Below are 24124 nucleotides of genomic sequence, written 5' to 3' on the forward strand. Positions count from 1 at the left end.
ATTGATGGAATTCACAGATGCCCCTGGGAGCTAAGGAACTTAATTTAAGATAATATTCTGGGACATAGGTTGACTTGCGGCCCACCTCAGCTGTCTGCTCACAGAGCTATGCCTCTCTAGGTAAAACTGAAGGGATAAACTCTATCCCAGTTCTGGGGGAAAGCTCCTTCCTGTTCAAATAAAGAAGAAAGCAGGTAGAGAAGGATCACGGAGAAACTTAGTAATTTACAGAAAAGAATGCAAAGAAGGTGAAGACATATACTCAGTTCTCAGTTCTCTCCAAGGCAACAAGGATGGTTCTACCTTTGACTTGCTTAAACACACACACACACTGCTCTTTTGAGGTTTCTTTTCTCTTTTCTGACTACCTTTGATGGTCCTGAAAATCAGTTTGACCTGAATATGACCTGTGCTGGGTAAGGGTCCTGATCTTATTTTTTATTTTTATTTTTTTAGTAGGCTCCATGCCTGGCCTAACGCAGGGCTTAAGTTCCAGCTCTGAGATCAATATCTAAGCTGAGATCAAGAGTCAGACACTTACCTGACTGAGCCACCAGGAGGCCCTGGCCTTAAGGTCTTCAATAGCGGTGTCAGATGCAACATGGCCATGGCCACTCCTTAGCAAGGTCCTCATTACATGTCTATGGGAAGCCATAATCGTTAAATGCAAAAGCTCTACTGGAATGTTCAAAATGCTCACTGCTCTACCAGAGAACTAACTACCAGAGGTGGAAAGACACAGGGACTTGTGACACCAGTCTCCCCTACCAGTTTGTGTAAGAGGGACCCCAGGAGAAATGTCATAAACCATAGTCAGAGCAAACTAAAAACACAACCAGAGTCACTTAGGCTATAAATAACTACCTATATCTCGTGAAAAATTAGGAGGTTGAAGTTTCTTGTAGTTAAGGAGACATTCATCCATTTATTACTTTAATTATTAAGGCAATACCCTTTTCCAACCTAAATATGTGCTAGGTGTTGGACCAAGAGCTAAAGACACAAAAATGAACAATATAATTCCCTGCCTTTAAAGTGCTCATAGTGCTCTGTGGGATGGAGGATAGAGGCAGGGAGACAAGCAAGGGGAAAAAAGCAAGCAACTGAAAATAGTAATGATAGATGTGGGCATAACATAGACACTATTAGCACTGAGTCTCTGAGTCAGGCATCTTTTTTTTCAATGGAAAAATGAGGAAGCTAAATTATAACTATTTTTGATTCTCTGTATTTCAAATTTATAATAAATATAAATTTATTTTATTTATTATATATAATATATATAGAATACATAATATATAATAATATATATAAAATAAATATATATACATATAAATAAATATATATTATATTTATTATAAATTTATTATAAATATATATAAAATATATAAATTTAAATATAATAAACAGGGGCTTCTACTTTGGAAAGGAGAGAAAGGAGAAATCACATTTTGAGGTTTTTTTCTTTTTTTTAAGATTTATTTATTCACTTTAGACAGAGAGAGAGTGAGTGGGGGAAGGGCGGGGGGAGAGGGAGAGAGAATCCTCAAGTAGACTCCTCCATGAGCACGGAGCCCCATGTGGGGCTGGATCCCAGGATCCCGAGATCAGGACCGGAGACAGCTGAAATCAGAGCTGGCTGCCCAACCGACTGAGCACCCAGGTTCCCTGCATTTTAAATTTTGTCTGAGTTAATTCTACCTCTAAAGGATAGAATGCAGGAACTTCATTACCTTGGGCATTATGACAAAGCATAGCCGTAATAGGAATGCTATCACTCAAACTGCCTTGAAGACCATCTACAAAAAAATATCCCTTAGGACCACAGATTTCAGCCTCTGTCCTAGAACTGACACATGTGAAAATGTCCTCATGATATTCTCAAGTTGGTGGCTGATGATTATAATAGAATATTCAGATTTCTGCTCTTGGCTATAATTGTGTGTCAATAAATAAACACACAATGTTTAAAAATTACCATATTACTCATTAAAAGCCTAGATACAGGGCAGCCTGGGTGCCTCAGTGGTTTAGCACTGCCTGCAGTCCGGGGCGTGATCCTGGAGATCCGGGATTGAGTCCCACATCGGGCTCCCTACATGGAGCCTGCTTCTCCCTCTGCCTGTGTCTCTGACTCTCTCTCTCTCTCTAATGAATAAATAAATAAATAATATATATTTTAAAAAGCCCAGATACAGGTATTAGGAGAAAGGGACTTCACGTTATAGGGAAAAAATATTCAACTGAAGTAGAGTAAACATTATTTGGGGTATGGTTCTGAAAGCGTGGTCTGAGAAGCCCTGGAGCAGAGACCCTTTCAGAGAGTCTGTGAAGTAAAAGCTATTTTCATAATAATGCTAAGATACGTACAATATATGGTCGTGTATACCTATATTCTAAAATTTCTCATTTTAGATTTATAGTATGTTAACTATTGATAAATATGACCAATACCAACCAAAGCTCCTGAAGACCCTATATAATATTCAAGAGTATAAGAGAATTCTGAGAACAAGAAGTTTGAGAATTACTGTGTTAGGGGATAAACCTCCACTGAAAAGTCACACCTAATAAAATCTCCGCACATTTTACATAAAGAAACTAAACTGTAGGTTTTATGGAGACACTAACAGCTTCTGCCTGGCTCATGGTTTTCTCCTCAGACTCCAGCACAGTGTCAGGCACATAAAGGCATTAGGAGATTTCATAAAACAATAAGTGAATTAATACATACATACACACGTAGATTCATAAATGAAGGCTTTGCGAATTGACTTACTCAAGGCCACACAAAACTCAGCAGCAGATCCAGGCTATATTTCAGGTCTCTTCTGTCCTCTTCCTATATGGTGGGTCCCTAGCTCAAGAATACTTTTGTTTCCGTTAATTTTTGTTCTAATCTATGGAAAGCACGAGTAATCAGATATCAAAGTGAGACAACTGCCTTCTCCTGTGCTGTGTGACTTGAGCACTCATACAGTCTGTCTTCTGACCTTCAGCGAAATGAGCACAGAGCGACACCAAAGGGCTGTCATTATAAGGACATGGCAAGAGTCATCACATAAAATATCTTTCTGTCTTTTTTTTTTCCCCACGTCAGAGTTGAATTTTTCATGATCCATTCTAATTCCTAATCCCCTCCCCTCCTTTCTCTGGCCGCATCATCAAACTCTGGCAAGCCTTTATAGTAGTGTCCTCGGTAGTTGCCAGACTGTAAAGAGTCAAACCATGAACATTTTTGGGGAAATATGCTTTGTATTATCAAAGTTGTTTTTGAAACCCCCCCTGGTATGTGTAACGGGGATGAGAGAAGTCTGATTGCTACCTTGCTTATGGTTACGGAGATGTGGGGCCCACCCAGTCCAAGGGAGAACTGAACAAAGAAAAATAACAAGTCTTGTGAGGCACTGACCACCTAAAGTCTGACTCCGGTGAGAAGCTGCTCTTAGAGATGGCAACCAGAGCTGGCCGACCAAGTTCTCCCAGGCAGCTAAAAGCCACGCGTCTCTACTCGCTCATTCTAATTACACGCTGTCCTGTCTCCTTGATGAAGGCAGCCAGAGCCAGGCCAACAGCGGTCAGAGCACAGTGAGGTCACCCACAGCTGGTGAACCTTCCTGCTCTGGGGCCGTCGGAAGGTTGCGATCACTGCCACGGGAGAAGCGGTATATGTTCTCGAAATTTCTTCAATACCTCTAAACTCATTTGATACCGATCTCTAAAGAGGTTGGTCAGATAGAGGTGGTTCTCGTAATTCACAGGGGTTTTGTCCCATAAGGTCACTGCCAGCACTGAATGATTATGGGACCTTTGCTTGTAGAGCACATACAAGGTCACATTCCTGTGAGCCTCTGGTCACGATATTTTTATCAATCGATACATAACCATGTTTATCTGTTTAAAAACATCTTATTTAATATATATTGTGGAGTCATTAACATTGAACTCACAGCCAACAGACTATAACTACTCAAGGCTGAGTAGAGCTCATCTAACATACAATTTTTTTTCTAAGACCTATCACAACTTTCTTTTTTTAAAATTTTATTTATTTATTCATAGAGACACAGAGAGAGAGAGAGGCAGAGACACAGGCAGAGGGAGAAGCAAGCTCCATGCAGGGAACCTGATGCGGGACTCGATCCAGGGTCTCCAGGATCACACCCCGGGCTGTAGGCGGCGCTAAACCGCTGCGCCCACAACTTTCTTTAAAAAATAAAAACTCCAGTAAAACATAGATAACATAAAATTGACCACTTTTAAGTGTACAATTCAGTGGCATTAAGTACATTTACATTCTGTGCGGCAGTCACCAACATCTGTATCCAGAACTTTCTGATCTTCCCAAACTGAAACTCTGTACCTGTCGAATAGGAACTCCGCCCCCCCCAACCCCTGCTCAAATCCCCTGGCAACCACCATTCTACCTCCTATCACAGCCTTCTTTTTATTAGGAGCAGAGCACTTTAGCTCTATGCCCTAGGGACCATTTTAAATGGAATCGCCCAAGAAAAGCCTACCCATCAAAAAAATTAAAAAACCCAAACCCTTGGTACTAAATATATTGTAAGAAGGGCACTTGTTTACAGCATGAGAGCTGAAACAAGGTGGAGCGTTGCCTTGTTGACCTCAGCTGGGAGCCTGTGTGTTGGAAGATTCAAATTTTTCACCAGTCTGCGCCTGTGCACGAGTGACCACAAAATCATCCTGAGTATTGATTTGGGGGTTAAAAATAAATTTTAGCAAGGAGGCAAACTTGAAAGTATGGAATTCATCAATAATGAACATCAGCTGTATGTGGAAATGGCAACCTTTGTTTACGTTATTCTAGGTAGTAAGAATAAAGAGCTGAAATATGCCTGTCATGGGGCTGCCTTAGGAAATTTTAGTCTCTGTGGATTGATAACTGGCAGCTACAACCTGAAGCAGTTCTAGGTCGTGGGGAGGATATATTTAAGCATGATCTCAAACCCCTCTGCAGGAACAAAGACTGAGCACTCAAGTAACACTTATCCATCACTTACTGTATGACAGGCACTATAGTCAGCAATTTATATGCATTATTAAATTACAACCCCCAAAAGCTCCGTGAGGCAACTGAAGGTTAGAGAAGTTAAGGACCTCATCCGTTATCATGTAGCTCGAAGTGGCAACACTGAGATTCGAACTCAGGTCCGTTGGACTCCAGAGCCTGAGTTCCCAACTGCTATGCAAATCTAATCAAGATTCAAAAAAAAAAAAAAGTCCAACTTACTCAGAAGTGTATAGGAGCATATGTTACAATTTTTATAGCATTGCCAAGACTCATACACAGAGAAATAAGCTTACCAAATAAAATTTTATAAGTCTGATCTAATATTGTTCCACAATAAAGAGAATCTGAAATCCTTCAGGGCATCTGGTTTGTGTCTGGTTTTCCTTAATCTTTAATGATGAGCAAATCTAATGCATTATGTAAGGCCGTTTTTTTCTCAAGAGATGTAGATACCTCTTAAGAATTTGATGAAAATGCATTAACTTTTCAGGCTACTGAGTTGCATTTTAGTGCACTGAGGCAGTAAATTAGTGTACAATGTGCAAAAGTGGTAGTGACCTAAAAAATAAATATTTGATATGAGCCACTGCATTCTCTTGGGGTGGAGGGGGTCAGAGTAATGGATTAACTCTCCTAGGAGTCCTAAGCTTCCCAAAAAGGAGTAGGAAAAAGAAATCTCCTGTGTCTTGGAAAAGGCTCGTTTCTCCCTGGCTGTGTTTGCTTAGCTCTTTAACAGTTTATTTGATGAGATCTCCTGGCTCCCAAAGCTAAGGTCAAGAGTTTGATCCCTCTGCAGGCCACTTCGGTTTGGAGAACAAGAGGCTCCATTCTCTGTCCTCAGACCTTACCCCAAACCCCTGCCAGGTGTCTGCCCTCTGGTCAATACGAGAAACTGGCAAAGGGGTGCAAACCAGTTATAGTATTGGGGGACCAAACAATGGGCACCCCTTTATATGGTGCTCTTTCACTCTTATGTGCTCACAGTATTTTGATATAATTTATGGAGGACAGGGGCGCCTGGGTGGCTCAGTCAGTCAAGTGTCTGCCTTTGGCTCAGGTTGTGATCTCAGGGTTCAGGGTCCTGGGGTGGAGCCCCACATGGGGCTCCCTGCTCAGCGGGGAGCCTGTGCCTTCCTCTTCCTCTGCCTTCCCCTTGCTCGTGCTTGCTCTGTCTCTCTCAAATAAAGCAATTAAATCTAAAACAAACAAACAAACAAACCCAAACAACCAAACACCTCATTTCAAATGTCACTCCCAAAATAAAGGCTTTTCTGATTTCTTCAAAATAGAAATGATCCTTAAGAAAATAATAATAATTTATGGAGGAGAGATACTATGCTTTTTGCTTTTACCTATGGAAATCTGAGGCAAACTGTAGCAAGTGCAGCATTGTCAGTCGTAACAGTTATCTTCTTATTCTAAGTTTGGAAATTTTTTTTTTCTGCTAGATGACATTAGCCTCTTGGTAATAAACAATGAAGAAACAGAACTTCTGAGTAATATTAATCTGCAATTTCAAAATAGGAAATAACTGAATAGCAATCGGCCAAAAAGTGAGCACAGTTTTCATATTAATAAAAAACATGAAATTATTTCAAAAGAATTCCATGTGTAATAGAACATTATAAGAAGTTGATTTTTAGCATGTGCTAAGAATTTAATCAGGAAAACGAGTTTCTCAGATTATAAGCTGGAAATCTTTTACTAGTAGCACAATCTCACCTTTTTTTTTTTTTTTTTTTTTTAGGTTCACCTTTTCTTTTAATTCAGGTCTTCCTTATTCAAATTCACAGTTCCCTAATTATACAACACTAAACATAACTTAATGCAATAAACAAAATTCTTTTTACTTCAAATGCTTGCCTAAATCATAGACAATAATTTTAACTTTAGAGGAAGTAACTAACATTCAAGTTTTTAAGTGTGAGACTAAGATTTACTTATTTAAATCACAACTTGGGTTTCATATATGAAGATGAATCGGATTCAAGTGTACACTCTCTGTTATTGTTAGCCCAGACTTTAAATTTTCAAATGTCACATATATCTTTCATTATTTGTGGATTTATTTCCTTTATGAAGTAGTCGAATGAATCAGCTCACCCTTGACTGTAACAGAATACTGTTCGGTGACTTGTGACAGACGGGGTTTTAACCTCTGACAGCGAGATTCATTGTGGAGCGAGAGCCAATCATAGATCCTGACGACACTTGTCTCATCAAAGTTGGAATATAAAAAGCCACTTGGAATACAGTATAAAAGATTCACTGGGGTGGCAAGTTGTCTCTCAGACTGTACAGGCTCTAGGATTTTGCTTGGCATTACTCAAAAGCAAAACAAAAGGAAAAGGAAGAAATAAGAACGAGGAAAAAGAGTGTGCTGACTTTAAAATCATGCAGAGACTGCAAATCTGTGTTTATATTTACCTGTTTGTGCTGATTGTTGCTGGCCCAGTCGATCTAAGTGAGAACAGTGAGCAAAAAGAAAATGTGGAAAAGGAGGGGCTCTGTAATGCATGTACGTGGAGGCAAAACACTAAGTCTTCAAGGATAGAAGCCATAAAAATTCAAATCCTCAGCAAACTTCGCCTGGAAACGGCTCCCAACATCAGCAGAGATGCTGTCAGACAACTCTTGCCGCGGGCTCCTCCGCTGCGGGAGCTGATCGACCAGTACGACGTCCAGAGGGATGACAGCAGTGACGGCTCCCTGGAGGACGACGACTACCATGCCACCACCGAGACGGTCATTGCCATGCCCGCCGAGAGTGAGTAGCTGGGTGTGTGGCGCGGGGCTCGTGTCGGTGGCAGCTGGTCCGGGCTCCCTTCCCAGGCCGCCGCGGTGTGGGAGTGGGAAGGAGGATCTCTGTCTTTGCAAGATGTCACGGAGCCGAGCTGAAGGACGCAGGAAGCTGCGGCACAATCGGCCTCGCCGGAGAGCTCAAAAGCCAAAAGGAGATGAGGATAAAATGCCTGCGTGGCGCTCACGTTTCGCTGCGTGTGACAGTGGCGCCGGGCTTGCACCCTCACAGCGCGGTGGCCGCGGTGGCAGTGCCGGGTGTCAGGCCGGAGGGCTTGGCCGCGGTGGGGGGGGGCGCTCAGGTCGCGCTGGTTGCCCTGGGCCAGAGGGCTCGGGGCCCAGCCACGGCCCGCAGTGACCCCCGGGGCCCACACCTGCTGCCCGGCCCGCGTGCCCCCCCCCACACAGAGGGGGGTAATTCTGAGACACACCACACTGGAGAGCAACAACAACCAAAAGGGTTTTTAAAAATGTACCGTATCGGGAAGACCAGTGAGGAAGTGCAGGCGGTGCAATGACAGCCGCGAGCCGAGTGTCACGAGGTGCCACGGAGCGAACACGCCACGGCAGCTGGGCCGCCACAAGGCCCACCTGCACCTGGGGCGGCGCACACCTGCTCGGAGCCGTGCACACCTGCCGGGAGCCGTGCACACCTGCCCGGAGCTGTGCACACCTGCTGGGAGATGTGCACACCTGCCTGGAGCCGTGCACACCTGCTGGGAGATGTGCACCCCTGCCCGAAGCCGTACACACCTGCCGGGAGCCATGCACACCTGCTGGGAGATGTGCACAGCTGCCCGGAGCCGTGCACACCTGCCGGGAGCTGTGCACACCTGCCTGGAGCCCTGCACACGGGCCAGGAGCTGTGCACACCTGCCGGGAGCCATGCATACCTGCCAGCCACAGCACCCCACCTGCTGGGATGGTGCGGAGGCTCCCGGCTGGAGGGAGCTGCTGCCCTGCGCGCCTCGCCTCCCAACGGCGGGCTGTGCATGCCCCGGGGCACCCCAGGGCCCTCCCGGCCCTGCCCGCCTCAGCTCCCAGCCCTCAGCCCCCCAGCCCCCAGCCCCCAGCCCTCCCGGCCCTGTCCACCTTCAGCCCCCCAGCCCTCCAGCTCTCCCGGCCCTCAGCCCCCACCCCCCAGCCCCTCAGCCCGGCCCAGGCCCAGCCACCCTCAGCCCCAGCCCCGCTCCCCCGGGGCCCGCACAGCAGAGCGGCTCGTTCCCTCTAATCGGGGCCCAGGTAACCCAGGCCTGGGGGAAGGGTTCCTTCCTCCAGACTGATCGGTGCAGCTGCTCCGAGAGCCTGACGACTCAGATTCCCAGAGAATTCTAAGCAGACGGTCCTCCACCAAGTCCTGGTTCTCTCTAATCACCATCATTTTAAGATTCCACCCCCAGTCGTTCTTTAGTGCACTTCACACTAGCCCCGGATTCCTGGGGAGGGAGCAGAGGCCTCCGAAAAAGCTGAAAAAAATACGTATCTGAAAATACTCTGCAAAGCTGGAACAATTATTTTCTTTGATATTTTTCTGAATTATGAATGAAATTCTGCATAGTTTTTCACTTTAAAATATGCATTCACTAGTCCAATGGGGACAAAAGGCTCACCAATTAACATAAAGGGACTTGTTGATTTTTTTTTTTATGAGAAATAATTTCAATGACTATTTTTCTTTTCTTTTTCGTTTATAGCTGATCTTCTCATGCAAGTGGAAGGAAAACCCAAATGTTGTTTCTTTAAGTTTAGCTCTAAAATACAATATAATAAAGTAGTAAAGGCCCAACTGTGGATATATCTGAGACCCGTCAAGACTCCTACAACAGTGTTTGTGCAAATCCTGAGACTCATCAAACCCATGAAAGACGGTACAAGATATACTGGAATCCGATCTCTGAAACTTGACATGAACCCAGGCACTGGTATTTGGCAGAGCATTGATGTGAAGACAGTGTTGCAAAATTGGCTCAAACAGCCTGAATCCAACTTAGGCATTGAAATCAAAGCTTTAGATGAGAATGGTCATGATCTTGCGGTAACCTTCCCAGGACCCGGAGAAGATGGGCTGGTAAGTGATAACTGAAAATAACATCTAACCACAAACATTGTGACATTTTTATTCATCATGTGAATGATAATAGTGGAAAATCACTACCCATCTCCTATGCTCAGAAGCCAGACAAAGGTATCTTACCCCAATGGTAGCCCTGTACCCAATAAAAGTAAGTGTCTAATTTCATATCCCTCTTGATACTTTTATTTTGCACAAGGATTAAAAAACAGTTATGCCACAGTCATTAGCTTCCTAGGGAGTTCTGTCGAATTGGAGATGAAATATGAAGTGCTTTTCATTGATATGCATGAATAAAAACATGAAATACTCATTGTGGATCCTACCACATCCCCAACAGATTAAAATTTCCTTTCCTTCAGAAGAATGCCAGGTGTGTTGAGATTTTTTAGTTTAAATAAGCAAAAAAAAAAAAAAACTTGAAAAATTATGATTAAAATAAAATGCTTTTTTAATGGCAGTTAGCTAAGTATGGTACTTTTAGGCTTACATCTTACTAAATATACCACACTTAAGGTCCCGCATGATAAATGTGTTTATTATTTTGCAGACTGTTGAATGCACTGATGTGTATGTAGCATACTTTGTAAATTACCCCTAACAAAATTTAAATTTTCAGGCTATTTAGGCCTTGTCACCTAGCTTATTTCTAAGCTTCTAAGCTGCCTTGCCATTTCTGTGCAAGGGTTTACTTAGGTAATGCCAACTCATTTACTATCAGGCCAAGCAGACTGACAATACTTCACATATTATAAAAATTAATAAAAACCATTTAAAACCTTAGCGTAAATTTAGAGTTACTCTCCTGGCTTACCTCTGCTTTCACAAACTTATTTAACATGATCATACTCTTTACTTCCATCTATTGACCTCATTTAGAACAAAAGATTATGCTTGCAAACAATAAATGCTATCTTTTTAGTTTTTAAATGGTCTTGGTTATAAAGAGTAGATGGTAAGTCAGATCTACTTTAAATAAAAACATGTTCTTTAAAGGATTACATAATTTTCCAAATGGTTTATTTTTCTTTGAATATGCTACATAAAATGTAATTGACTCACAAAATGATCTGTTTTTTTATGATATTAAATAACAATCACCAGGTCTATTTTTATTTTGATGTAGGATAAAAACTATTATTAATTATTATTAATTACATTAATTATTAATTATTTAATCACCAGGTCTATTTTGGTTTTGATGTAGGATAAAACTATTAATTAATTATTATCACTTAATTATTTAAGAAAGTGTTTTTTTACAGGTAGCATTTTAATGATCAAAGTTGGTCATGTGACAGAAGTTTTAAGTATCATTAAAAAGATTATTATTATTAAACACATTAAACATAATTATTAATGATACATTCCTTGGATTTTTCCATATAAATGGAAAAGTCTCAAATGCATCAAAAGACTGTGGCAAGGGAAGAACTAGCAAATTATCGTTTAAATATATGAACAGAAACATCTTTCAGTGAAAAAATAAAGTGAAATATTACTGTACCTTCTGAATCTGTCCCTGGCTCTCTTAGAGTTTTCTTTCCAACTCGATATGCATACCACCACCTTCATTACCCTACCTTTCTTTTTCCTATTACAATCCATATAGTGCTGCAAGGTAACTTTTTTGCTCTGATTTTAATAGCCAAGTTTCCCCAAGTAATGACCTAGGGAACAGAGGATGGATGAATATTATTATTCATTATTATTCACTATTCATTATTATTCATTATTATTCACTATTATTCCAGGCGTCACAGACATACTTAGCCAACATATTTAATCAGGAGGAGAGAGAACTAACCTCTTTCTTCCTCTGTCCTGTCCTCCCTTTTCCCCTCTCCTCCCTCTGTCCCTTTCTTCCCATAAATATTTTTCGAGCATCTATTATGTGCCAGGCATTCAGATACTCAAACTGGGGAAAACAGAAATCGAAAAGACATAGATGTGACCACAGGGAATTAGAATTGGTGCTATATTCGTATGAGCCACAAGGGAAGAATCAAGCCTAGTGTAAACAAAAATTCCTCAATGCCGTGTCTTTAGAAAGTAAATGTGGTATAAGCAAAATGATTAGTTTCATCAATAATGAGTTCTTGAGGTAGGGAAGTGTTTCAGGACCCCTTAATATTACTGATTGTTCTTTTCCTTTTCACACAGAATCCCTTTTTAGAAGTCAAGGTGACAGACACACCAAAAAGATCCAGAAGAGATTTTGGGCTTGACTGTGATGAGCACTCAACAGAATCTCGGTGCTGTCGTTACCCTCTTACTGTGGACTTTGAAGCTTTTGGATGGGATTGGATTATTGCACCCAAAAGATATAAGGCCAATTACTGCTCTGGAGAGTGTGAATTTGTGTTTTTACAAAAGTATCCTCATACCCATCTCGTACACCAAGCAAACCCCAGGGGCTCAGCGGGCCCCTGCTGTACTCCCACAAAGATGTCTCCCATTAATATGCTATATTTTAATGGCAAAGAACAAATAATATATGGGAAAATACCAGCCATGGTAGTAGATCGCTGTGGGTGCTCATGAGATTTGTATTTAGTTCATAACTTCCTAAAATACGGAAGGCCTTCCCCTCAACAATTTTGAAACTGTGAAATTATATACCACAGGCTATATGCCTAGAGTATGCTACAGTCACTTAAGCACAAGCTCAATATAGGGGCTAAAAGAATATATGCAATGGTTGCCATTTAACCATCAAAATAAATCACACAATAAAAAAAAAGTCTTAATGATTTCCAGAGTTTTTGAACGAGGAGATCAAATTGCATTTATGTTCATATATATAAAGAACACATCCAGGTAAAGGAAAGCAATTCTCCCGTGTTCTGGTGAATTAAAGGAGTTTATGCTTTAAAGTCTATTTCTTTACAGTATCATTTAATATCTACAGAAAAAAAAATCTATATGTAGTATTGGTAAAATGCAGGATTGTTATATACCATCATTTGAATCATCCTTAAACACTTGAATTTATATTGTATGATAGCATACTTGGTAAAATGAAATTTCACAAAAATAGGGATGGTACATCGTTTGCAAGTCCCCATCCCTATTATGATCCGCACAGTACATTAACAATCCATGCCGATGGTGCTAATACGATACACTGAATGGCTGATGTTATCAGGTTTATCGAATTAAGAAAACATTCAGTAAAATTTTAAGTTTCTCCTTTCTTAAGGTGCATTTTCACACACCTCCCAATGGGGAATGGATTTTCTTTAATGAAAGAAGAATCATTTTTCTAGAGGTCAGCATTCAATTCTGTAGCATACTTGAAGAAACTGCATAATCTTAAAAGGCAGCCAAAAAAGTATTCATTTTTAATCAGAATTTCAAAATTGCAGCCTGTCTTTGCAACATTGCAGTTTTTATGATAAAATAATAGAAATGACTAATTCTATCGATATTGTATAAAAAGACTTTGAAACAATTGCATTTATATAATATGTATACAATATTGTTTTGTAAATAAGTGTCTCCTTTTTTATTTACTTTGGTATATTTTTACAGTAATAAGGACATTTCAAATTAAGTATTAAGGCACAAAGACATGTCATGTATCACAGAAAAGCAACTGCTTATATTTCAGAGAAAATTAGCAGATTAAATAGTGGTCTTAAAACTCCATATGCTAATGGTTAAGTGGTTATATTACAATCATTTTATATTTTTTTACATTTAATTAACATTCACCTATGGATTCATGATGGCTGTTATCATGTGAATGTGAAATTTCAATGGTTTACTGTCATTGTATTCAAATCTCAACGTTCCATTATTTTAATACTTATAAATGTTATTAAACATACCAAAATGATTTAACTCTATTATCTGAAATGCAAAATAATAAACTGATGATATCTTAACAAGAACTGTTAATTTTATTTTATAATTCGATAATGAATATATTTCTGCATATACTTACTTCTATTTTGTAAATTAGGATTTTGTTAATCAAATTCATTGTACTTACGACTAAGTGAAATTATCTCCTATGCCTAATGTGTAGAAACAATATAAATTATATTAAAGTGTTTTCACCTTTTTGGAAAGACACAATGGTTTTATGTTATAATGTTTAATGCTGGATTTCTAATTTCACTTTACTCTAAAAGTCTAATGGTTTAGCATAAAAGTTTGGTTTAGGTAGGTCTGCTAATGGAGTTCTCATGAGTGAAATTTCTGTTAAATTGGTCTGGTCAAGTTGCTTTAAATACACAAAAGCAAGGACTAGTTATACTTGTTTCATTCCTCTTTATCTTGACCTGAAAACTATTTATATGTTTTCATAGGTTCAGTTTCCAAATGCATTGCAGTTGGCAAGGGTATGTAGTCCTAGAGTTACAAGTTCTACTAAAGCCACAGGGACACAGGGAAGCTGCATTTTTTTCTTAGCATTTAATGATACTGGCACATTTATCTGAGCTTTGGGGACACCAATTTTCAAATTGAACTGAAAAACAATTATAAAGTACTTAGAAATCCTTAAGTGTAACTTTAGATATAATGTCTTTGAAGTGGACTCTCTTCACTACCCCTCATCAGCTTAGTAACTTAGTGATGAAGTAGTCACCAACTTTAATAGAAGAGGTTATTGAAATTCCAACTAGTGTATGGTTCCTAAATAAGTAATTTATAATTAAAGCCTCAATGGTATTGCAGCAATTTATACTCATACAAACTAAGTGTAGTACTTTTTCTAGTTTTAATAGTGATACGTTTAACATTGACGAGTCTGGGACTGTAAGGAGGTTGCCTATAAGCCAAGACCAGCTATGGTGATGGGGTGAGGCCACTTTGAGTTACAAAACACTAGATGCTACTTCTTCGAGGGCCATGAATATATCTGATCCAAAAGTCTGGGTCAGGAGGCCCATTAATGTACCTTAGGCTCCGGAAGACAAATAACTGGGGACTTTCACCTATAGGGTGTAAGGAAGGAACACCCTCGTTTTCTAAGGACCCAGTAATAGGACTCCCCAATCTTTAGTCACCCTTCCCATGCAGCCCCAGGATCTCATCACCAACTTCACCATGTGGTGGCCCTCTTTGAAACCCATATGACCATGAAAGAAAGCATCGGGACCATTAGTAAATCATACTAATCTCTGAGATTTTCAGAAAACATCATGTAAAATTCAATGCGGTGCATCAGTTTTAATATTCTGACTGTTTCATAATACTTCTCCGACTTCCCACAAACCTATACTAGTTAAAAATACATACATACATACATATAAAAACAAAAACCCTCCCAAACTCTACAGTTCTTTTTGAATTCAAGTCGGTTTTTGCACTTTTGTATAGAACCTTATTTCTTAAAAGAAGAAGGCAGTAATTTGATATTGACAGTAATTAAATTGGAACTAAATTACTCTATCCCCAAAACGAGAACAAATGTATTTCACTTTCAACCTTGACAGACACATTTTAGGATGTCAATGACCCTTTTAGAATCTGTTGAAAACTAAAGACAGTCTCACCAGAAGAAATAAAACTCAAAACTTTGCATATAGTTTCAGGGAATTTAGGGCCTTTGTAGAGTGCATTCATCGAACCTAGTTCACACACACTTTTATTTTTCTTCTTAAGACAAAAGTTATTATTTACGAAGTAATACAATATATTTATGATAGTTGCTTCCCAATTAATGAGCTTTAGTCATTAAACAATCTGAGTGTCGGGAAAAGAAAACAAATTTCAAATCAGCCTGGATGTCTTAACATGGTTAAAAATCCTACTATTTACCAAAACATTTTGTTCTTAAAGATCATCCAATCACCAACTGGCACCTCTGTGATAGATTAAACTAGACGACTAAATAAAAAGGACTTCAAAGTATGAAATCAGGGACGCCTGGGTGGTTCAGTAGTTGAGCATCTGCCTTCGGCCCAGGGCGTGACCCTGGGGCCCTGGGATCGAGCTCCACATCGGGCTCCCTATGGGGAGCCTGCTTCTCCCTCTGCCTGTGTCTCTGCTTCTCTCATGAATAATTCTTTTTTTTTTTTTAAAGTATGAAATCAGATTCTTTTTATGTGTTAAAAACAAAGTCAGGATGTCATCAGGGCTACTGATGTGTGAGGATATAAGATGATAATATTTATTGAGCACTAGATTTGTGCCAGGCACTTCTGTGACATGCTCAGCATGCAAAACATTATTGTTCCCAGTTCACAGAAGAGAACTTTGAGGAATTGTGACAATGGGAGGCATCTCAGTGGCCAGCCTGGATGTGAACTAAGAGCAGTTTGACACAACGATTCATTGCTCTAGTTAACAATTCTTCACCAAGCCCTAACAAAAGAGTGAAACCATATATTTTTAATGTTTATATTTTGTAATATATCCTTATTGGATTCTGCATTGGTTTCTGCAAAAGGTTATTTGGCTGCATTTTAATAGGGGAGGGTAGAGCTGGTATTAATGAAAAGGAAGATGAAGAGAGGGTGGTAAGCAAAGCAGAGGAATATGCACACAGATATGGAAATGGGTCACTGTCATAGGATATGAGACCTGGAACAGGCCAGGCCTTACAGATCATCAAATTTACATAAGACAGAATTGAGGTCTAGGGAGAGGGATGCTCAAAGTTATAAAGAGAATTGGTTTGAGAACTGAGATAAGAGCTCTAAAATGCTTGAAAAGAATGCATGGTGGCTAAGAGTGATTCCAAAGGACAAAAGAGAAGAAGGATTCCAAAGGACAAAATGCAGGAAAGCTAAAACCAAAAACAGAAAAGCTCTGAGTCATGGTCTGTTAGCTGTGAAGTCAGAAGAAGACACTAAATGAATGTTCATAGGATTATCACAATTTACATCTATCTAAACAAATCTTTTATTGGCCTAGAGATTTACTTGGACAAAGAGACTCTAAGGGAAATCTATGGTCGTATGCACTTAAAACCATTATTTTATCGTATATAGTAATAAAAAATAATAATAAATTGATAATTAAGTTTTCAAAGAGCTTTCACATTAATGATGTAATTTTATCTTCATAATGCTGAAAGTTAAGTATTATCATTGTCATACTCATTTCATAGAGTGAACTGAGGCTAAAAAAAAATTAATCAAATTATCCAAGGAGACAGCATCTATATTTATTTATTTATTTATTTATTTATTTATTTATTATTTTTTTTTTTTAGCATCTATATTTATATATTAATTATATAAGAAGTAGAAATCCAGATCAGTTACACTTTTTTAATCATTCATTCCAATATTACTTATTAAAAATGTAGCATGATAAAAAAATTCATTTAAAATATCAGATGCTCACTTTTAAAAATAAGACACGTGAATACTGACCTATAGCATAATTAAGAAATTAAACCATAGTCTAAAATATGATATGCAATCAGGACTTGCCTGGCATGTGATGAATAGTGTTGAAATTTCATTCCCATGGTTATTCAGTTCGAGTTTACATACTGCAAAATATATCAAAGTAAACTCTACTCATTTTGGTCATCCCTATGTAAGATTTCAAGAATGCAAAATGGTACCAAATTTAGCTCATTCATGTCTAGATGGGATTTTATAGAGAATGTCTTTGGAAAATGAATACATTTTAATTAGATTGCATGTATGGTTTACAGCACAATTTTCTTTGTTGTCACTTAAAAGACTAAATGGAGGGAATATTTACATAGAACTTCCTAGATTACCTATTAAAGTAACTCAACAAATGTTATATCCTGTCAAGAACACAGGATACTCTTTTTTAAAAAAAATATTTTATTTATTTATTCATGAGAAACAGAGAGAGAGAGAGAGGGAGGCACAGAGAGAAGCAGGCTCCATGCAGGGAGCCCGACATGGGACTCGATCCCAGGTCTCCAGGATCATGCCCTGGGCTGAAGGCAGATGCTCAACCGCTGAGCCACCCAGGTGTCCCGGATACTCTTGAACGTAAGATTTTATAATATTAAGCTGCCTATTGTATCTGACAGGCATAAAACGTATATGTAATAATGACAGATAGCTCCCTAATAATATGCTATAAAAGTTGAATGGTTCACTTCAGCTATGATTTAACATTACACTAAATATTCTTGATACAGAAATACACAGCTTCGCAATGAAGCAAAGATGTACATGTTTAGTTGCCACTGACTCCAGGTTTGGATCAGTATAAGATACAAAATTTAACAATGTAATGCTATTTTTTATGCCCCATAATAAAGATAATTTTAAATGAAATATACACATATATGTGCTTTCTTAAAAAAACTGACTTTAATTAAATTTTATTAGTTCTACATATGCACTCTAGGTAAAATACTATTCACCAGATTTAAATTATAGATATCTAAACTATATTCCCAGATTCTGATCTTACGGAGCTCTTGTTGAAAAGGTCTCCTGAGAAGGAACAACTGACAAATTTGATTCCATTAATCATAGAGGTAAATTTAAACTAAAACCACAAATAGATTAAGCTACTAAATAACATATTTAATTTATTTTCCTAACCATTTAAGATTATTCTATTAAGAAATAGAACCATTCAAGATTATTCTATTAAGAAAAACTTTTTGCAATAAGCGTTATGCTCCTTTTTTTTTTTTTCCTAACATCTTATGAAGGACCCTATTCAGAACAAAATTTGATTATGCGGTTTTGGCCATGGATCCTCCACAAGACTTTCCCAGATCCGCTCCCACGGACACTAACTCCAACTAAGAAGCCAAATGTCTCTTGGCTCTATTCCCGTGGAACTCAGAATTTTGGCATCCTCCACCGGCCAAAAACAAAACATGTCAATACAAGGACGTTTGCCTACATCATGACATCAGATCCTCATAATACTGAGACAGGATTCTGAAAGTAAAAATCAAGCATAAAACACCAATTTACTGAGCACACTGAAGTGACTGTGGGAGAAAATCCAAATTGTTAAATGGAAACAATCAGGCAGTTCATTGAGGCAACTACTTGGCTTCCAGCTCCAAGAATATCTTCCTGAAAAGCTTCATACTTCTCAGCAACTCAAGTAAAGGCATCGGTTATAAGGCTGCCTGGACCCTAAGTAAGGATTCTATTAAGAACTCTCAGGTCATCTTGGGCTCTGAACCAGGCCAGGGGTCATGAGATAGAAATGACAGTGAAAAGGAGTAGACAAGGGTAGTCCTCCTGACGTGTCGATGTGCCCTGGCAGCCAGCAAAATTGTCCCACGGACTAGAATCTACCCGGACCTGCGTCTTACAGCAAACCTAAGTTCTATTATAGCTCCAGAGTCAGAATCTGGGAAGCTGTGTAAGATGGGTGGAAACCTAGCTAAGTTCCCATCTGCTCCTAGGTCAAGATGCGTTTCTATGATTGAAACACCCAAAGTGGGGCTCTCCTGGAAGAGAGAGCCTTGCAACTGCAGGGCCAGCAGAGCTCCCCTCTTTGCTGATAAAGGTGGACAGACTATGAATAGTGAGCCCTGCCTCGCTTGATGATGTTTGGCCAAAGATTCCCGATCATGGCCAAAGACGGCAGCATCATTTCAGGGCAGACTGAATGCCAGAGCCTGGAATCTGGCTTTATGTCTGGTAACACAACATATACTATGTTGACACGATCCATATATTTGTTGACCAGGTACATTACCTGGTTAGTGTGCTTGGCTCTCCTATATTCTACTCTGCTTGACAAGAAATAAACCCCTTGTGGGACCTTGGACAAGAAACAGGAACATTTATTTACGAGAAGAACGCATATTATATAGATAATATTATGTCAATTTTTAAAGTGAAGAAGTTGGGTCCAGAGACGCTCATGACTAGTAGGTAACTAAGACAGGTGCACACACGATGAAAGAAATACACATGCAAATGTAGTGGTGTAGCATTTCAGTCATTAGTTCAGAAGTGAAAAAATATGACTTTCTAATTATTGCAAAACTGATGTCAGCTTTTTTTTTTTTTTTTTTTTTGATGTCAGCTTTTACCTCAAGTCCCCTTGTGCTATGTCACCACTTCCACTTTGTAGATGCAACACTGTAATGTCAGTGGTAACCACTCTAATAATACTTATCAGCCCTCTGGATCTCACCCAGAAAATTATGCACGATATCCCTCTACTCTCAAATTTCCAAACTCAGAGGAGGATTGTAATGTGTGTCTCCTCCTGTCCAACTCAGCCTAGGAGGTAGGACACCAAAACGACTAGTGACTGAAGCTTCTCTTTTCCCTTCAAATTTACTCCCATCATCCCCTCATGAGGTCTTTGTGTGAGATGTAGTAATAGGTTGTGGCTGACTAAGTCTGTGTACTAACCCTTTATATTTCATACCTAACCCCCAGGCTCCTGAACTTACAATTTTGCTAAGTACTTGCTATCTTTTTTTTTTTTCTTTTTTCTGATTCTGATCTGAGAAGTACCCTCTGGGAAAAATGTAACCTTTTCATAAATCACAGTGTTCATTCTCACTGATAATAAAATGTAAATTAAAATTACTTACTATCCTTTCATTTACAAATGAGGTACATTTTTATGTTAATATCTAGTGTCGTTAGTAAGGATGATCAGAAATGAACACTCCACACATCGCCTGATCCGATATCTAACAAAACCCTTAAAGGTTCTATACAGTGATTTTGTTTCTAAAATTTTAGCCATAAAAAAGGAAGGTGTGTACATTTATGTAAAATCACAATCTCATTATTTTTAAAACTTGGAAATAACGTATGTTCTAACAATAAGTATGGTTACATTGATTTAGATTTTGTAACAGCACACTCATATTTAAAGACATGTATGTGAGGGGCGCCTGGGGGGCTCAGCGGTTGAGCGCCTGCCTTTGGCTCAGGGCGTGACCCCGGGCGCCTGGGATCGAGTCCCATATCTGGCTCCCTGCATGAAGCCTGCTTCTCCCTCTGCTTGGGTCTCTGCCTCTCTCTCTGGGTCTCTCATGGATAAAAAATCTTCAACAAAAATAAGTAGGCATGTGTGTGTATAGATAGATCTATGATATGTGTATGTACACACACATACTTATTTAAAATGCTTTCATATGTAAATAACAGAAACCCCAATCCAAATATGGCTAAAGCAGTAGAAAATGTATTCATATAACTCTAAGGGAGGATGTAAGGGGACTCCGGGTACAGTAAGGTCAGTAGCTCAATAATATCAACATGAGGGTCGGCGAGATATGGGCATGAGAAGGACGTGGCCTGATGTTCCTGGCTTTCAAGATGGATCCAGAAGCTGGGAAAAGCAAGGAAAGGGATTCTTTTTTACTGCTTCCAGAAAAGAGCACAGCTGTGCAACACCTTGATTTTGGCCGAGACCCGCGTGGGACCTCTAACCTACAGAACTACACACACAGGAGGCAGAGACACGGGCCGAGGGAGAAGCAGGCTCCATGCAGGGAGCCCAACGTGGGACTCGATCTCCAGACCCGGGACCACGCCCTGAGCCGAAGGCAGACGCTCAACCACTGAGCCACCCAGGTGTCCCAAAACTACATATGATCTTTAGCTTTATTCATTAAATGCTTTGGATCATTCTAGAAGGCTGCTTGTGCTAGACCAACCTGCCTCAGACCCAGCCTGCTGACTGAACAAACTTTGTTAGACAAAGCAAACTTACCACAATCTAAATTAAACATATTAATCAGCAAAAAAAAAAAAAAAAAAAAAAAAAAAAAGTGCCTGTCACACTGCTTGCTGGGCCCTCAGGCTCTCGCCCTTTGGTTACAAGGCAGCTTCCGTTTGCATGTCCGTGTAAACCAAAGGAAGGGAGCTATGTGTCCTGTGTGTGCGTGTGCGTGTCTGTGTGAAATTCTTTTGCGGAATCAAAGGATATGATATCCTTAATTTTAATAGATGTTGCCCATTTGTACTCCGTAGAAGTTGTACCAATTTATGTTTCCATTAACAGTGTGTGAGATTACCTATTTTCTCACACCCTCTTCATTCCTATTTCTAGACTGATAGGTAAAAAAATGGTATCTGATCATGATTTTAATTGCACTTTTCTTATTTTTTTTTTAATTTATTTATGATAGTCACACAGAGAGAGAGAGAGGCAGAGACACAGGCGGAGGGAGAAGCAGGCTCCATGCACCGGGAGCCTGATGTGGGATTCGATCCCGGGTCTCCAGGATCGCGCCCTGGACCAAAGGCAGGCGCCAAACCGCTGCGCCACCCAGGGATCCCTGCACTTTTCTTATTTTGAGTGAGATTATTAATCTTTCCATGTTTAAGGGTCATCTGTATTTCCTTTTCTGTTAACGCTTTGCTTTTATCCTTTGCTCATTTTTTATATTAGGTTGGTATTTTTTAAAAAATCTAAATATTAAGAAATTAGCTACAACTATTTCAGATTTTAATTTGTCTTTGGACTGTGTGGGCTCTTGTGTGTGTGCGTTTTAATACAGAATTTAAAATATTTGTATGATGTCACATATTTTAGTCTTTATGGCTTCCCATTTTTTGTGTCATACTAAGTATGACACATACTCAGACTAGTATACTAGTCTCTGTACTCTAGAATGTATCTTATATTTTCTTCTAATATTTTTATGGCTTATTTATTTTAAAAATCTTTAATCCACCTCAACTCCATTTTATCATAGTGCCCAATTTATTTGTCTTCAGATGATTATTCATTTATCACCATTTATAATACCATCTTTCCCATGACAGTGATTTGAAATGTGGAATGGTGTGTAACAGACATTTATCCTGACAATATGGATCTTTAGATCCAAAAAGTTATTTTCATAAAATGCAGCAATAACACAGGATGCCTAAGGGTAAAATCAGGAAACCTCCTGAAGTCTAACCACAACCAATATAGATGAATATCACCAATAATTGTCGGTCAGGGTGTTTCTGTCCAGTCCAGAAATGACCAGCTGCAGCCCTTCTCTATTTCATTTATTCTATCAATAATTTTAAGTCTTCTGTTGTTGAGTGTTACTCTGCTTCACTTTAGGTGTGGGTTATGTAGCCCACAAAAAGAGGAGGGCATGAAAATAATTCAGAATGTCTCTGGTACTTTGTCTCTGAGACGACATCAATCCTGTTCACACTGGTGTCATACCAGATTTACCCAGCGAGTCCTAGATACTACGGCAGGAACTGAGAAAGGAGAGAAGAAGCGTAAGTCGTGGCTCTCACTCAAGGAACTCACGGTCTAGTGTAAGCAGAAATCTAAACAAATTTAACAAAATGAGACCAACGGTTTACACAGGGTGCTGTGGAGGGGACGGGAAAGTCACCGCAGCCATCCTGGGAGCTCACTGAAGAGGAGGAGGAGGAGAAAGAGGAGGAGGAGGAGGAGGAGGAGGAAGAGGAGGAGGAGGAGGAGGAGGAGGAGATGATGCTAGCAACGTCTTTAATAATGAATGAAAGGTTGATGGATGAGTAACGAGAAGGAATAAATGAGGGAGAAGGAAGAAGCACATTCCAAAACAAACCCGTTTCCCCTCACACACACACACACACACACACACACACACACACACACACGCAGGCATTAAAGAGCAGATGCCTTCCTGGTTCTGTGGGGATTCCAGATGGAAGGACAGGGCCTCAGGCAGGGATAAGCTCTGAGGCTCTAAGGGTAAATGAACCAGTACAGGCCTTGTAGATCTTTTTAAGTACTCAATTTAGATGTAAATTTTTAAAACCCACTTCAAATAAGGTATTTTAACCTTTTTTTGTCCCAAGGTCCCTTTGATATCTGATGAAGCCGAATACTCCTTCTCAAAATAATGCTTTAAATTATAATTATAAACATATTTTGATTGTGATATAATAAAAGCTGATAACACAAAACCTTAATAAAATAACAATACCTAGTAGTGAGTTGAATGACTATCATAATTTAAAAGTAGCGATGAGCATAAATGAGATATGTGCAAAAACTGCTATTTGACATGAAATATCTATGATTTATGTTGGTGACATGGTCGCCGATATCATGAATTACTAGTCTGGAGGAAAACTGATGATGGTCTGAATATTAAGAGCTAATTTTAATTGAGCAATTGCTATATTGCAGGCACTGTTTAAAATACTCTGTAAGATGATCTCACCTACAGAATGAGGGTCATTATCAACCTATATTTAACAGGTGAAAAAAACCTGAAGCACAGAGAGCTAAGGAGCTTCTTTCAGTTCACAGTGAGTTAGTAGAACCAGGTTTGGAACTGAGGTCGTTTGACCCCAGAACTACACTCTGAGGTGGTA

General features: G+C 39.5%; 2 protein-coding genes across 2 annotated transcripts in view; one reads left to right on the plus strand and one right to left on the minus strand.

Moving 5' to 3' along the window:
* Positions 1 to 8222, minus strand: part of C16H2orf88 (chromosome 16 C2orf88 homolog) — a 137219-nt gene extending 128997 nt beyond the window's left edge. Inside the window, exon 1 of the transcript XR_011997850.1 lies at positions 7139 to 8222. The gene's annotated coding sequence lies outside the window, so the exon portion shown is untranslated. The remainder of the gene's footprint in view (positions 1 to 7138) is intronic.
* On the plus strand, positions 7088 to 13985 carry MSTN (myostatin). Its single transcript, XM_026002656.2, has 3 exons — positions 7088 to 7802; positions 9529 to 9902; positions 12069 to 13985. The coding sequence occupies exons 1-3, from the start codon at positions 7430 to 7432 to the stop codon at positions 12447 to 12449; spliced, it is 1128 nt and encodes a 375-aa protein (XP_025858441.1). The 5' UTR covers positions 7088 to 7429; the 3' UTR covers positions 12450 to 13985.
* The last annotated feature ends 10139 nt before the right edge of the window (positions 13986 to 24124 follow it).

The sequence above is a fragment of the Vulpes vulpes genome, chromosome 16 (genome assembly GCF_048418805.1).
Source record: "Vulpes vulpes isolate BD-2025 chromosome 16, VulVul3, whole genome shotgun sequence".
Classification (NCBI taxonomy): domain Eukaryota; kingdom Metazoa; phylum Chordata; class Mammalia; order Carnivora; family Canidae; genus Vulpes; species Vulpes vulpes.

Coding starts and splice junctions, on each gene's coding strand:
- MSTN (XM_026002656.2), top strand. CDS start 7,430: ATGCAGAGACTGCAAATCTGTGTTTATATTTACCTGTTTGTGCTGATT. Junction 7,803..9,528: donor CATTGCCATGCCCGCCGAGA/GTGAGTAGCTGG, acceptor TTTCGTTTATAG/CTGATCTTCTCATGCAAGTG. Junction 9,903..12,068: donor GACCCGGAGAAGATGGGCTG/GTAAGTGATAAC, acceptor CTTTTCACACAG/AATCCCTTTTTAGAAGTCAA.